At 48.4% G+C, this 15,583-nt stretch overlaps 1 protein-coding gene across 1 annotated transcript in view; it reads left to right on the forward strand.

Moving 5' to 3' along the window:
• The window catches only part of epha4b (eph receptor A4b), a 96,132-nt gene extending 81,862 nt beyond the window's left edge, over positions 1 to 14,270 (forward strand). The window contains exons 11-17 of the mRNA XM_064338849.1: positions 990 to 1,175; positions 8,048 to 8,109; positions 9,376 to 9,585; positions 10,552 to 10,701; positions 12,113 to 12,306; positions 13,033 to 13,170; positions 14,088 to 14,270. Coding sequence (XP_064194919.1) covers positions 990 to 1,175; positions 8,048 to 8,109; positions 9,376 to 9,585; positions 10,552 to 10,701; positions 12,113 to 12,306; positions 13,033 to 13,170; positions 14,088 to 14,187 — 1,040 coding nt within the window. The 3' untranslated portion in view covers positions 14,188 to 14,270. The remainder of the gene's footprint in view (positions 1 to 989; positions 1,176 to 8,047; positions 8,110 to 9,375; positions 9,586 to 10,551; positions 10,702 to 12,112; positions 12,307 to 13,032; positions 13,171 to 14,087) is intronic.
• The last annotated feature ends 1,313 nt before the right edge of the window (positions 14,271 to 15,583 follow it).

A 15,583-nucleotide genomic window follows, 5' to 3' on the forward strand; every position in this document is an offset into this window, starting at 1 on the left:
CCCCTTTTTGAAATATGAGGTCTTTGTTTTTCTCCCTCTTAAACCGTTAGCCCCCCCGCCCCATTGCTGATGGGCCAGGAGAGCTTGCTTCCTGATCCAGCCTCTCAAATGCTCCAAGAGCGAAAGGGTTATGTTGATGTTGCGCCTCGCTAAGATGGTGGATGTTTAGATGAGGGCTGATCTAAGGGTCTAACATTCTCCGCATGAAGCACTGTGCCCTGCAGCTGAGAAGCTTCCCAAGAATAACTCAGCCCTCAGGTGGAGGTTCCTGTGTGCAAGTTTCACAGAAAGTATGCATTTCTGACAGATGGTTCTCTGTTTAAGTAAAGGCTTTGAACCGTTTTCTTTTTACCGGTTTCTTTGTCCAAACACATTGCCCTTTGTCTGTCTCCATGGCTAGTCATTTCGATAGCTTGGTAATATATGTATTTACATTTGTTTCTGTAAATGGAAAGTGAATTTCCTTGGCTGTAGAAGCAGCCATTCACAAAGCTAAAAAAAACAAACACATATTAATTATATTTTGTTATATGTGGAATGCATTTCTGAACACGGACCTCCACAATGAAATGTCCTCTTGAAACTTGATTGAACAGCCGCACGATTACTTGTGGTTTTATAGCTCAAACTAAACAGTCCCTGGGGTTTATTTTACAATGCTCTTTTTTTTCAGAATGCAATATTAATTTAAAGTAAATGTATACTGAAACATTCTTCACCCCTATAAGTCACAGCACATTGCACACATATATACGGACTGTATATATATTACACACTCTGTGCTCTATAAATTAAATCATACTTTCGCCCTGTTTATTAAGTACACTGGCCCCCTGTGGGCATTAAACACACTGTGAACCTGTATATTAAACCACACTGCTGCCTTATTTATTGAAGCGCGCTGCCAGCCCGTATATCAGTACCACTGTGTCAAAGCACACGCAAACGAGCGCTCTGCCCTGTACGCTAACGCCGGCTCTGGGTTGCAGGCGAGTTCGGGGAGGTGTGCAGCGGCCGGCTGAAGCTGCCCAGCAAGCGGGAGATCTACGTGGCCATCAAGAGCCTGAAGGCGGGCTACTCCGAGAAGCAGAGGCGGGACTTCCTGAGCGAGGCCAGCATCATGGGCCAGTTCGACCACCCCAACATCATCCGCCTGGAGGGCGTGGTCACGCGATGTGAGTGACCGAACCCCGGATCCCTTCGGCTTGGTCGACCTTCACGGAGTCAGGCGGCGAAAGCGGGAAAATTAATATGCAAATGATTTCCCGGTTGCTGCCCCCCCCCCCCCCCACCTTCCCCCTTCATTCACTTGAAGGGGGAGGAGTTGAGTTGAGTCAAGGCTTCCTGTTAATTGGAAGGAGCGGAGATCTGATAGCAGCCGCGGTGACAGCAGAGGTGATTGTAGACGTCGGCGCGTTCGGAGGAGGCATTGTTCTCTCCCCCCCCCCCCCCCCCGGCGCGCCGCGTTTGTCGTACAAGCGGGCCGCCGTTTTAATCCGACAGGTGACTGAGCGAGCGAGCGGACCTGCGCTGTCTCCGAAAACAACAGCGCTTCCCGCGACGGCCGCCCCCCTCTCGTCTCTCTCTTGTCATTTTCCTTTCTCTCATTATTCCTTCGCCTTCAGCGTCTCTTTTCTTTTTTCGTTTTTCCTTTTGTCTTCGGTTTCCTACCTTTCCGTAAACGCTTTGCCCTTGAGAGGCTGTTTTTCCGGGCGCTAACGCAAACATGTTGTTTCGATTGTGGCACTTCGGTGAACAAAGAGGGCCACTCTGACAAAGACCTGATGTTGGTAAAGAAGCAGGTCGTTGTCAAACACGGCCATTTTCCCCTAGTGAGAGACGTCTGTGGTGCTGGGGGGAGGTTCACCTCCGCGCAAACACGATGTCCTTGTCCGTTAAACGTCCATCCCACATGGATACAATGACAGAGTGATCTTAGTAACACCTATGGCCCGCAACTGAAAGACCATGCATATTTATAGTTCACCGGATATGAATAATTTAAATCATTAATTGGATGTGTTTTTTTACGTCATGAATATTCAGTATAATGCATATTAAAACCCCCTACTCATTTCTTATTCTTTTTCCCCCCTCTCTTTATAATGTGAAATGCTAATGCTGACCTTTTGTACGGTTTGGTTTAAATGCTTTGTAAGACTATTACCGGGGTAAATCAAGTTTGCTTTTCAGTTTTGAAAGGCAGATGTTGGCTAATCGCTAGCCTTCAAGAGAACGCGGCATCCTAAAGTGCCGTATAAATGCCCGGGCTCATTATGACAGATAAGCTTGTTTGTTTAAGAGCGTACCGCGTGCTTGAGAAGGAAGCATTTTTCTTAGCCACTGGCGCTGAGCAGGCTAATGCCTTCTCGCCCAAACCACGATTTGTGATCGGCGACGTGACCCCGTGACCGACACCCGTCTGCGCCCTTGAACGTAAATGACGTGTCACCCACTGACTGTGAAGATTTGCAATTAGAGGGTGTCCGTACGCGGGGCTGGGGGGGGGTGGGCAGGGGTAGCACTGCTGGGGTTGTGGGCAGCCTTAGTGAATTTATGGCAGGTAATAGATAATGGTGGGAAAGACGGCCATTTCACAGATCACAGCTCAGGTGCTGTAGCCCGGGGCCGAGGCGAGACTGAGGGGCGGGGAGGGGCAGGGAGGGGCGGGGGTTGAGGGTACTGCAGGTCAATATCACCCACGGCACCGGTTCGGGGACCCAGCTGCTAGTTTCGCAGATCTAATCTCGGAGTTCAATTAAAACGATAGGGGATCTGTGAGGGCCGGGGAAACGGTGTGTGCGTGTGTGTGTGTGTGTGTGTGTGTGTGTTGAGTGCATCTGTAAGTGTGTTTTACCATGTATGTGTGCACGTTTGTCTATAAGTGCGTGTGTGTGTAGTGCCTGTGGGTTTGTGTGTATGTGCATGTGTGTGTCTGTGTGTGTGTGTGTGTGCGCATGCCTGCATGTGTATGTTTGTGTGTCTGTGTTGAGTGAATCCGTAAATGTGTTTTACCTTGTAAGTGTACATGTATGTTTGTGTGTGCCTGTGTGTGCGTCTGTGCACATTGTCTGTAGGTGTGTGTTTGTGTGTGTGTGTGTGTGTGTGTGTGTGGTGTGCGTGTGTTTGCATGCGTGTGTGCCTGCACATGCGCGTGTCCACATATCGCAAGGCCTCAGTCAGCGTGGTCTTATTAAAATCATATTTTAAAAGCACTGCCGAGCTTTGATTACTTTCATTGTTATGCAAATTGATGCACGGCTGAAAGAACAACTTCAAACTTGCCCTTTATTTTAGCAACGACGCAGCCGCGAAGTGCAGGGCTATCATTACCTTTCATCTTCCCTTTATGCGGATAACAATCAGCTAATCTGGGCACAATCAACGTTTTTATCGCCGGCATATATCTTAATGCACTTATCTTTCCTTCCTACCGTACGTCTTTTGAGGAAAGCTACTCTCCTGTGAGTGGCAAAGAGCAAAGTTGAACATGAGATGCGGATTAGTTCGATAGACTGTAAAACATGGTGTTATCTGCAAACCCGTAAGACCGCGTTCTTCTATCCAATCAGTCACGTTGAGGACACATCTGTGTGAAGCATGTATCACTTTAATTGCAAATCTGTTAAAAAGAAATCAGTAGGGGACTGCAATGAAACATGTTCGTTGGCTCAGTTGCTTCACAGGTCTTAGACCTGACATACACTACTAGGTGGAAAACCTATTCAGTGACCCCGTGATGCTACGCTCTAGTATTCAGCAACGCAAGCTTTTTGGAGGAGGGGCTTTTCTGGATAATGCTGCTAATGAAGCATTGTTAAAGAGCCAAAACTCGGACAGACTGCACGTATTCCCCATATGCAGCTGCTGGCCGAAATTCAGAGTTCGGCCTGAACGGAAGGCAGCGCAAGTGATACGGCTCCAAAAACCCAAAAAAAAAACACCATGCCATCCCAGTTTTAGCTCCACGCAGCTGCATTTCGGTGAGGGGAAATGGAGAACCAACGGCTCCCTCAGTCTCCCGTTTGTCCAGAATCGCAGAGGTCCTGTCCGGGGAGGCGGCCACGGAGCGAGGGACACGAGGTTCGGCTGTGTACCTGCCTCTCTGACCTTTGCAGAAACTGAAACACGCTGCTCCTGTTTTCAAAAGGGGTTACTTCATCGATGCTGTTTATGACCGTAATTCCTCTATTCATCGAGATACAATTGACTCCTATACTACCCATGCTACGCCAATGTGACACACACAGGCTGTGCCTTATCACAGTCTAACTATACCACATCATAAATGCTTGCCAGAACAGATCGTTTTCAAAAGCTATTATTCATATTTTCCGTAATGCCGATTCATAATGTTATAAAAGTATATTTGGAGGGCTTTTACGTTGTCATTAATTCCTCCAGCCTCTGAAATTACTAGAGAAGCATTTCATGTAGGACTCTTTTTTCCGGCGGTTGTGCATGTTACATGTAAATTTTAAAGCTTTCTCTGACTTTAAAAGCCACATACACTAGGCTCATATTATATTGACTCTTATATTCTTCTAATATAACCTTCCTATTTACATTTCTATTTAAAATATTTGAATATTTATTGTTATATTTATTGGTAGTAGACATTTGATACAAATATCAATCAAATTTTATCAATCAAATTTTATTTGTATAGCGTATTTTACAACAGTTGTCACAATACGCTTTACAGACAACCCTAGCCTAAACCCCCACAGGAGCAAGCCTAAGGCAACAGTGGCAAGGAAAAACTCCCTGTGGCAGATGGGGAGAAACCTTGGAAGGAACCAGGCTCAAGGGGGAAACCCATCCTCCTCTGGTCGGCTCAGGGTGCCGACTGGTGACCAGCATGTCAGCCAGTTTATGCACAAGATATGACATGTGATGTGGCTCAGATGATGGGTGGGGCTGGGTGGCGGTGATGGGGAACAGCAGTTGGCGGCAGATGTGGGCAGGGTGGAGGCAATGACGAAGGAGGGGCTGGACCGCAGAGGTGGGGGAGACCAAATAATGTATCAAATGCCTGGTAAATATGAATACAACATGAACTTTATGCTGTACATATCCATATCCCTGGGTTTGTGACTTTCAGAGACGGGTCAAAATGCGATTTCACTCAAGGCTTGTTGTCACCATAACATGTTTGTTTCACTTTTTTAATCTTTTGATAGAGTCACCTGACAACATGCAACTTCCCTGTTGTGCAGTTACCCAATCAGTCACTCAATCAGTCCCTAATGTGGAAAAATCCTCCCCTGATTAATTCCCACAATGCACTTATCAGGGGTCCCTTTACATTCCCTCGGACTGTATCCCTTTCATAAGTCACTTAAAGAGTAATTTGTTCAATCTGGACTCCGCGGTCGTGAGCTCGCAGGATGTTTAAGGTTGGCGATGGTGTGTAGATTGTCTGACCGGGGCCGTGTTTACGGACATGTGATTGTGTCACAGGGTTCGGTCAATGGGCGCCTTTGTCTCGGTTTTGATTGGAGGTCAAAGAAGCGAGGCATGCCTGGGGTTTCTGGGGTTGATCTCTTGTTTCTCATCAGAATAATTTGCCAGATGTTCAGACGATTGGTCTGATAACGTGAGAGTTGGAAAAAGTCGTTCAGCGCCAGTGTTTATGTCCGTGATAATGACAGTCATTGGCCGTTGCTCCAGAGAATTGTCTTCAATGTCTTGAAATATTTAAAGTATTAAACCTTAAATCTTTAACCAGTGATGAATAGTGAATGAACAATGATAAATACACACACACACCCACTTACACACACAACAGACGTGTACACATACAAGCACACAACACACACTCACAACCCTATATACAAACACACAAACAGACAGACAGACAGACAGGCACGTAAGCACACATGCACACATATGCGGTTGCACACGCACACACAAAGGCACACACAGACAGGCACACGCACACACACACACACAGGCACACACATGCACACACAGGGACACACGCACACACACACACACACACTCAGGCACACACACGTGTGCGCATGAACACACACAGGCACACACACACAGGGACATGCACACACACACACACATGCACACACACACTCAGGCACACACACGTGCGTGCATGGACACACACAGGCGCACACACACAGGGAGACACGCACACACACACACGCACACACGCACACACACACACACACGCACACACATGCACACACACACTCAGGCACACACACGTACGCGTGCATGGACACACACAGGCAGACACACACAGGGAGACACGCACACACACACACACGCACACACACACACACACACACACACACGCACACATTCCCTTGAAGGCGTTTCTCAGACCGCCGCGGTGCCTGTGGTGCAGTAAATGCGCTTTTGGGCCCGGGCGAGAGCCAGATCGCAGCAGCCCGCCGGGCGGGATCGCGACCCGCGGCGTGCGCCCCGCGCTCTCAGACCACCCCTTCAGCCAGGATCAATCCCACAATCCCTTTCATCCGTCTCTCTGATAGAGCGGTCGCGGGCGGGGCTGACATCAGACGCTCGGGCCCCGGTCCCCGCGGAGCTCTCTGGTCACCTCGCAGTGTCCAGGCTGACAGCCACATTAGTCTACGGGATGAAAGTGAAAGGGAATTGGATTTTTTTTTTAGGAGGAGGGAGCGGGGGTGGGGTGGGGGGGGGGGGGGGTAGGGAGTCGAGGGACAGCGTTTATCAGAGAAACAGATTGATTTAATTTGGATGATGTACAACAGCCTGTACCCGGGCCCCGGCACGGGAGATTGTGTGACTCGTCATCTCGCCGCGCGCCTCTTTCCCAGCAAAGTTATTGCCCCCCCCCCGACTCCCCCCCCCACCCCACTCCCGCCCCTTTACCCTCGCTATCTGCTGTTCCCTTCCACCCCTACTCCCCACACACCGCACGCTTTCCCGCACCAGAGCCTCTGAGCTGGGGGAAAGGGGTCGATTCGAGGCGGCTAACGAGGCCTTCGGACAACCGAGCCGCGTAAAAAAACGCGTGAACCGCTATTCCTGCATCCGCCGTCCTCCACCGTGCAAAAACGCCATCCCTGGTGCAAGAGGGAGGAAGGGAAAGCTCACCTGAGAGTTGTGGGCCGGGGGGGGGGGGGGGGGTATTGGTGGAGGGGTATGTTTCAATCACGTAGAGTGATGTCTCTGTCACACGTGTGCGCATTATCCAGTCCGGATCTGTCTGGTGTGGCCTAATCAGCAGATGAACACCGAGGCGGGAGTGGGGGGGGGGGGGGGGAGCAGCTCTGGAGTGATTGACACGATGTTCTCGTCTGCGCCGGGTCAGAGGCGAAGCCGCCGATCGTTTGCAAGCGGGCCCAGGTGCGAGGAGCCGCGCGCTACAGCTGCCGACCGCTCTCGTTAAGCACCCTCCACCCTCCGCTCCTCGACCGCAATCTCCACCTCGAGCGGGTCCTCCGAGCCTCTCCATCATCCGCCGCGCGCCCCTCCCACCCCCAGGTGCGGCCTCTTAAAGCCACGCCGCCCTGCCGCCCGCCCTCCCGCCCGCCCCCTGCAGCTCATTAATATTAATGGCGCCTCCTGACACGGATAGCATCGGGGGAGCGGCGGCTGTCGTCGTCGCCTGTCAGTCTGTCATCATTAATAAGAGAAGTGTGGCGAGGAGGAAAGGTTACCGGCCAGGGTCTTCTCTCTCTCTCTCTCTCTCTCTCTCCTCCCTTCCTCCCCACAGTGACGCCTGAATGAAATGCTCCACAGCTGTCATTTATTTTGATGGGAGATCCACAGATTTGCACAGTCTCCCAAGCTCACATTTGCTCGTTCACATTTAATTTCATTTATCATTTGTTGTCCCAGCAAACTGTAGGTAACCCAGCTGGTGTTTTTGCCTATCTTCCATTCATATTGTTGGCTGTCTTTCTGAAATAATTCAGGTTATTAACCACACTCAAAGGTGAAAATAGTGGTGTCTTCTCATATATTTCCCAAAGCCAGTATACCAAACAGCCATTAGTGTAAATATGAAACAAATTTTTATTTTTATTTTTTATTTTTACAGGTAAGCCTGTGATGATCATAACAGAGTTCATGGAGAATGGGTCTTTGGACACCTTCTTAAAGGTGAGTCACCCGCATCCACACAGACCTGGCTTTGTATCAATGAGATGTAGTCGGCGGACGATGCGACCAGTTGACATCGCACACGCCGTAGGTCCCAAAAACCGCGCCCCTTCGTGGAGGTCGTTCGCGCGCCATCGCGGACACCGGCGAACGGGATCCGAGGAGGAGGAGCATCATCTCCGCAAACGGGAGCGCCGCTGGCCAGCAGATTTATATCGGCTCTTTGTCAGCGAGGATGAATCGTCCGCGTAATTTCATTACACAAAGCAAAGATGCGTTTTTCTTAAGTGGGGACCCTTTAATTACAAATGCATGCGAGTGCAAATGAAAGCTGACCAAAAAAAAAAAACACTGGTCTTTTACATCGGATTTCTCAGCGGACTTCATAATGACGCATCGTAAATATTCCCCGTCGCCCGCATAAAAAAAGTTAATATAATTACGGTATCAGTTTTATGGGCTATAGCTCATATACCAGCCCCCCGGAATACACGTGTTTAATTAGGGCGCAAATCAATTAAGCATCACTCTCTGGGACAACATTTTTCTTTTTCCTGGCTTTACGGTAAGAGGTAGTGTTGCCCGAGATTGATAAAGGAGGTCTGCCCGTTGTTAGGAAGAGGACATGAATCAATACTGTACATTTAAGAAAATGAGACATAATGAACTTAAGGACCGTAGGAACAGAAGTGTATGATGGAGACCGATATTACCTTACGAAAGAAGCGGTGCTTTAACTGGATTATGTTACAGCGCGGGTTTCGAGCTGCAGACACCGGGCTCGCAGTTCATCTTAATGATAAGGTTGTTTTGGTAAATAAGGGAATCTCAGGTTTAATTTTCGGAATATCGATAACTGCAGAATCCGATGCGTCATGGTCCTCCGGCACACTGTAAGAACAGTTTGCGCTTTAGTATAGTTATTATCTTAGCATGTTAAATGTTGCTTTTTCGTGATGGCTGAAACAAGAGCATGCGTGTCACCACAAAAATATTTATGGCCTCTTTCCATCCACCTTTTCTCATCCTTCTTATGTGCTTGTAGTTTTGTTTTTTTACAGACAGGGTCATGGAAGATATATAGAATTATTTTCCCCATGGTTATAATGTATACAGAGTAAGTCCTGGGAGTTGTAATGAAGTTGTATACTGTACACTTGGAACCCGAGCACCACGGAGTGACAGATCATTTTCAGGCTATGAAGACAGGACCTGTCTCGGTCCGAATGATCCGTCCTCATTACGATCCCCCTTTGTCCTGCGCAGAAGCACGACGGCCAGTTCACGGTGATCCAGCTGGTGGGCATGCTCCGGGGCATCGCCTCGGGCATGAAGTACCTCTCCGACATGAGCTACGTCCACCGGGACCTGGCCGCCCGCAACATCCTGGTCAACAGCAACCTGGTGTGCAAGGTGTCCGACTTCGGCCTGTCGCGGGTGCTGGAGGACGACCCCGAGGCGGCCTACACCACCAGGGTAGGACCTCAGTCCCCGCCGTCCTCTCGACAGTCACACCGGTCAAACCGTGTCTTCTCAGGGTCCAGCTCCTTCCCGTTTGCCCAATGTGTTGTTTTTCTGTTGAAACCTCAGGTAAGGCTAGCGTGGTCTAGTCTTTGAGAAGCGTTTTTTGTCGTTAGCTCTTTGGGCTTTCTCATTGCAACCCCCCTGAAGGAAAGGCAGACAGTGCTGTTGCAGGCGTGTCATTCACACGGTTGACCAGGGAAAGGTTACCGGGCTGCATTTCTCTTGTTAGCGGCTGTGTACGCGTGTAGCCGTTTGTGTTCGTATGTATGTGGGGACGGAAGCATGTTGCGCATGCATTTCCGCGCGCGTGTTCGGCAGCGGGAGCGGGAATGTTCGGTTAGCGGCTCGCCTCGAATCCCCATACTCACAGTATGACATAATTACAGTCCTCTTGAGCACCATTTCCCCCCTCCCCACCGCACCCACTACCATGAGCACTGCCATTAATTTGCCCCCCGAACAAGAGAGGGCAGTGCATTCTGGGATGGCTGATAAGCATGTACATGCCTGTGCACTCAGATGTGTAAAGTGCACCATCAGCAGGAGTCCCAATTATCGCTGCTGAGCGGGGAGGCACTTGGAAACTGTAGGGGCACTTGCTCAACAGGAAATGGGGGTTTGCATCTGCTGTTTGAGTGGACAGAATCTACCCCAAGCACTGAACCTAGAACTAGTTAAGTTTCATGAAAATACATGTCTAATCTTTAGACAGTCAGTTTAAAGCCATATGTGTGGCTTTGGAAAGTGTGTGTGTTTGTGTGTAACACGTTGCGTATGAGTAGGTCTTCATATTAGTTATGGACGGATCTGAAAATTGGAATGATTGTTCTCTCCTTTGAACATGGCAGCAAGGAACATAAAAAAGCAAGGTACATGAAACCATAACCATAACAAAACATAAAAAATCGTTTCCTTCAGGGAGGAAAGATCCCCATCCGATGGACATCCCCGGAGGCCATTGCCTACAGGAAGTTCACCTCCGCCTCTGACGTGTGGAGCTACGGCATCGTCATGTGGGAGGTGATGTCATATGGAGAGCGGCCATATTGGGAGATGTCAAACCAAGACGTGAGTACAGTGCACATAAATACCCATCACCTGTTCTCTCCATGGAAACGCCTTCCTTGCTTAAACATGCAACTTCAGAAAGTCCTGTATAAGCATGTTGGCGTTGCAGGTTGGAGCTACAGGTTAAAGAATACATTAGGTCAAGCTCACGGGCCTAACCATGACTGATAATGTTTTAGTAAAACTGACATTTTTATCGAGTAGCTGTATACAGAGTTTCTACAGGACATTTTAATTAATTTTTTAAATAGCATTGAGACATTGCATTTTCTCTCCCACAATGCATTTTCCATTACAACTGCGATTGAAACATGAATTTCCAGCAGCGCAAGATTATTCTTCTCCAGAGGACTTCGTTTCCCATCAGCACATATATATATATATGCAAATCCACCTTCCGCATTTAGCCTCCTCTCCTTCACAAGATGGCCATAATTGAAAAACTTAGCGGCGGCGAGGTACGGCGGGCGCTCGGGTAAACGAAGCCGAGGGAATACAGATGCGCTCAGACGTTCGGGGCGAAGCGATTAGCCGTGCGCCGGAGCGGCCGCGTTTCCATGCCGCTGTCCCCTTCGTCGCCCGTAGACGGGAACTCGAGGCGACGGTGGAGGAAAGCTCTTTACAGAGCTCTCATGTGCCGGGAGCCCGTCCGCAGCCAGAGCCGGCGCGACGGGGAACGCAGCCAAACGGCGCGCGGCAGTCAAAATGGCCGCACAAAAATGGTAAAATGCTAATAGGCGGGAGCCTCTCCTCCGTGCAGCCTCATTGAGGAAAATATCCTCCGCGTCGGGCTCGGCCAAGGCAATTTTAAATACGTTCGCATTGCGAGGTAAAAGCTTGCAGCTGTTCGTCACCGAGGTAATGGAGCGCAAGGGTACTGAAGCGCCCGAGTCCCTCAGGGCAGCGGCGCGCTCCCGTCTCCCGAGTTATTTTATTTTATTTTTTATTGCCGATGGAGACGTCAGCCTCCAATGCAAAGAACCAAGGAAGTCCCCAAGGCTAATGTTCAACATCGCATAGATTTACAACCCACTCCTTTTCAGGCACATAGAAATGAATCCTTTAGATAGTCTTTGTGAGGGCCACAAAAAAACAGTACATATACAGAATACATGGAGCGACTGCACACTATTTACTGTTTTTTTTTTTGTTTGCATGAATGAATTAGCTTTATTGTCTTTCCAGGAATGTGTTTTGCATAAATTGAGTATCTCTCTCATTATTTCCACATTCAAAGAGCATGATGAATAGACATCACATTATCTTCTCAGGCTCTCTTTCTCGCTCTTTCTCATTCTCTCTTTTTCACTGTGCTTCGCTCTCTGTGTTCACTTTGCTCTCTAATTTATCCCATATTGCTAGTGTTTACACTCTGTGTCAATGCAGTCTCTCATGTGTCGCCGCCCTGCAGGTCATTAAGGCGATAGACGAGGGGTACCGCCTGCCCGCCCCCATGGACTGCCCCGTGGTGCTCCACCAGCTCATGCTGGACTGCTGGGAGAAGGGGCGCAGCGACCGGCCCAAATTCGGCCAGATCGTCAACACCCTGGACAAGCTGATCCGTAACCCGGGGAGCCTGAAGCAGCTGGCCAACAGCTCCGTCTGGTGAGGCCAGAACAACGCCTCAGCGATGAGCTTTAACTACACTGCAATTAAAGCAGAGAGAGAGAGGGAGACAGAGAGAGAGAAGGGGGGGCGGAGAGAGAGAGAGAGACAGTGAGAGAGTGAGAGAGAGAGAGGGGGGGATAGAGGGGATGTAGAAATGCAGACTGGAGACTGAGGTGGTAGTACCATTCTTCACACCGAAGCCCCCTACGATTGGATTTCTGAAATATCGTATCGGCAGGTGGCCTTTCTCCCTCCGGACCCGTGAGCGAGGCTGACAAGACCTTCTGCTTTTTTTATCTGGAGAGAAAGAGAGAAAGGCCGAAATCCAGATTAGCGTCTTAAACCGCGGATTTATGAGGCTTTTTCAAGAAAAGCTGTCAGATGTGTGCTCTCAGCTCAAAGGAGGCTTTATCAGATATAGCCGTGTGCTGTCACTCACTGCCGCACCGATCCCCTGAGCCGCCGGGCAACAGGCTAACAAATCAGGATCAGTCCGAGGACTTCCTGCGACACCGTTTAATAAGTTCCTGCCTCGGTTTGCCTTTGTGCTTTGGGACTTAGTTCTTTGCACAAAAGAAAATCAATTATCTGCGCATAATGAGACTGACGTCCGGCGCTGAAACGTGCAGCGGGCGGAGTTCTCTGCGAGGCGTGTGGCGAAAAATAACCGGCCATGCTGTCCCTCTCTCTCTCTCTCTCTCTCTCTCTCTCTCTCCCCCCCAGGGAGGACCCCGTTACCCCCGAGCTCAGCAGCGGGACAGTGGAGGAGTGGCTCGAGGCCATCAAGATGGGCCAGTATAAGGAGCATTTCTCCAACGCGGGCTACGTCACGCTGGACTCAGTCATTTACATCAACAGCAGGTCAGACAGCAGAATTATTATTATTATTATCATTATTAGAGGTTGTAGTAATAGTAATAAGTAGCTCACTTATTGTACATCATTTTGGATAAAAGCATATGCCAAATAAATGTAATGTAATGTAGTTTCAGGAGTAGCAGTAGTAGCAGTAGGAGTAGTAGTAGAGTAAGTAGTAGAAGTAGCAGTAGTAGCAGCTGGAGACAGTTGTAGTAGGAGTAGTTGTAGAATGAATATTAGGAGCAGTAGTAATAGTAGCAGTATTAGTAGTAGTAGTAGTAGTGGTCGTCATAGCAGTAGTAGTTTGCCTTAAGACTATATAAAAGGTGGGACTTATACCATGCAGTCGAAGCACACTCATGTATATTTAATAATACTCAGTATTTTCCATTACCAATGACCTTTGAGTATTTGGAGATACATTGCTCAACACGTCTCGTGCTCCTTGTGTAGGCAGACTGTAGGACCCTGCCCAACTACAGTTGTAGATTAGATGGGGAACAGCCTGCCTTGAGTATACTTAAAACCGTCCTCCCAAGGCAATAATATGTACAAACCACCCCATTTGACTCCTAGGCCCCACTGGCAAAGTCAGGATTTGGTTCCAGACCATGAGGTGTGTCACTAAGAACCAGTGCTTTAGCTGGATATGCCACCCAAGATCCCACACTTTGATGTGTAATGTTCCTGATCTCTGATCAGCTCTTCAGCAGGATATTACAGAACATTCTAAAGTGCTTATGTGCTTATTTCCTTAAAAGAATATCATTTTTTAAAAACTAGACTGAAATATTGCCTCAAAAGGAATGTTGAGGCAGACCTCTTTTTCATTCTTTCAACATTGCATACTTTTTTTTTTTCGCATTCTCTGCCTCGAATTTGACCTCTGACCCCATCTCTCCTCCTGTTTACCGCCACAGTGACCTGGGGAACATGGGCGTGACTCTGGTGGGACACCAAAAGAAGATCCTCACCAGTATACAGAGTCTGCAGACACAAGGGACTCACGTACAAGTATAACACGCTCCTCTCAGACAGAGGGAGGGGCGAGAGAGACTGAGAACGAGAGAGGGAGAGAGAGAGAAAGAGAAATTAAAAGAGAGCTCGTTACCAACCAACAGCTTCACCATTCAAACTGACCTGAATGTTATCGTACCGTAAGCACTTCGGCGTCCGTCCGTGCACCTGCAACGCCACTGAAACAGAAAAGGAGAACTAGAGACTGATCTACATTAGGTCACCACTAACGCATCTGGGGGAAAAGAAAACAACGACAACAACATATGAATTATCACTGTTTGTGGAGTTTAATGTACAGCCATTCAGTTCAGTTTTATTCTTGATATATATTATTTTTTCTCTCCACCTCAGAAGTAAGAAGAATCTCTTTGTCCAGAGTGGTGTTTACCAAGTGCCCTGTAGTTCCACGACCAAATCGCCAATCCATATCCCCTCCGATCTGTTCTAGAAGGCCGACGTTGCGCAAACGTATGACCGGTAGCATATGTGGATATGCTGTGAATATCTGACCTTACTCACTTTGGGGCATACGGTTAGCTGCTCTTTAAATCCCACGTGTTTTCAGGGCATTGATGTGTACCGTTTCTTCCCTGGTCGCTATCTTCGGTCTCAGAAGAGCGACCGTGTTGATTTACCTTCATGTATGTATAGCCATCCTCCCCTATGTCCTTGTTAAAGGATTCTACTGTACATATCAGAGTGTTGTATAACTTTGTATCAGTGAGAGCCCCGTGCAGCTATACGAGAGAACAGTCACAAGAACTTACTAGTGGGTGATGCCTGTCAGTCTCCCTCGTCTCTGATTGGCTGTGTCATCAGACCACACCCTGCTCGTGTCTGTCAGCTAGATGCATGTGTATTGTCTGTCTTTCTACAATTTCGTTGGAAAGGCAGAGCAGTCATTCAGTGAACAATGGACAATGGCCATGAGAATGCAAACCTTCTTTAGTTTAACTTAGTATGGTGGCTCATTAAAGCCTTCACAAAATGACATTTCTGGGGTTTGTTATGCTGTTCCAGATGATTATCTCAGGTTTTTCCAATCACCAAAAGTAAACTAAAATATAGAATTTAGTATATATCCTATGACTTGGAGTTTCAAACAAACCAATTTCGAAATTCCTGAGTTATGCATCCAGATACCCAATATGGTAACACTGGCATACAGAGGTCATTATCGGGATCCCAGGATAACAAGCCCAAGACATGTTATTTTACAATGGCTTCAACAAGCTGCAGTGTACTTAATGTTCTTCCCAATGGCAGACGCATGAGGGAGGTGCAGACTGAAGTTCAGCAAAAAAGGTGTAAAAATGTCAAGAGCGCTCCGGAGACGATGTGATATCCCTACAGTGCAGTGTTAGTATAAATGAAGACGAAGTGAGTGGGCTAAGCT

Source organism: Anguilla rostrata, chromosome 6 (assembly GCF_018555375.3).
Source record: "Anguilla rostrata isolate EN2019 chromosome 6, ASM1855537v3, whole genome shotgun sequence".
Taxonomy (NCBI): Eukaryota; Metazoa; Chordata; class Actinopteri; order Anguilliformes; family Anguillidae; genus Anguilla; species Anguilla rostrata.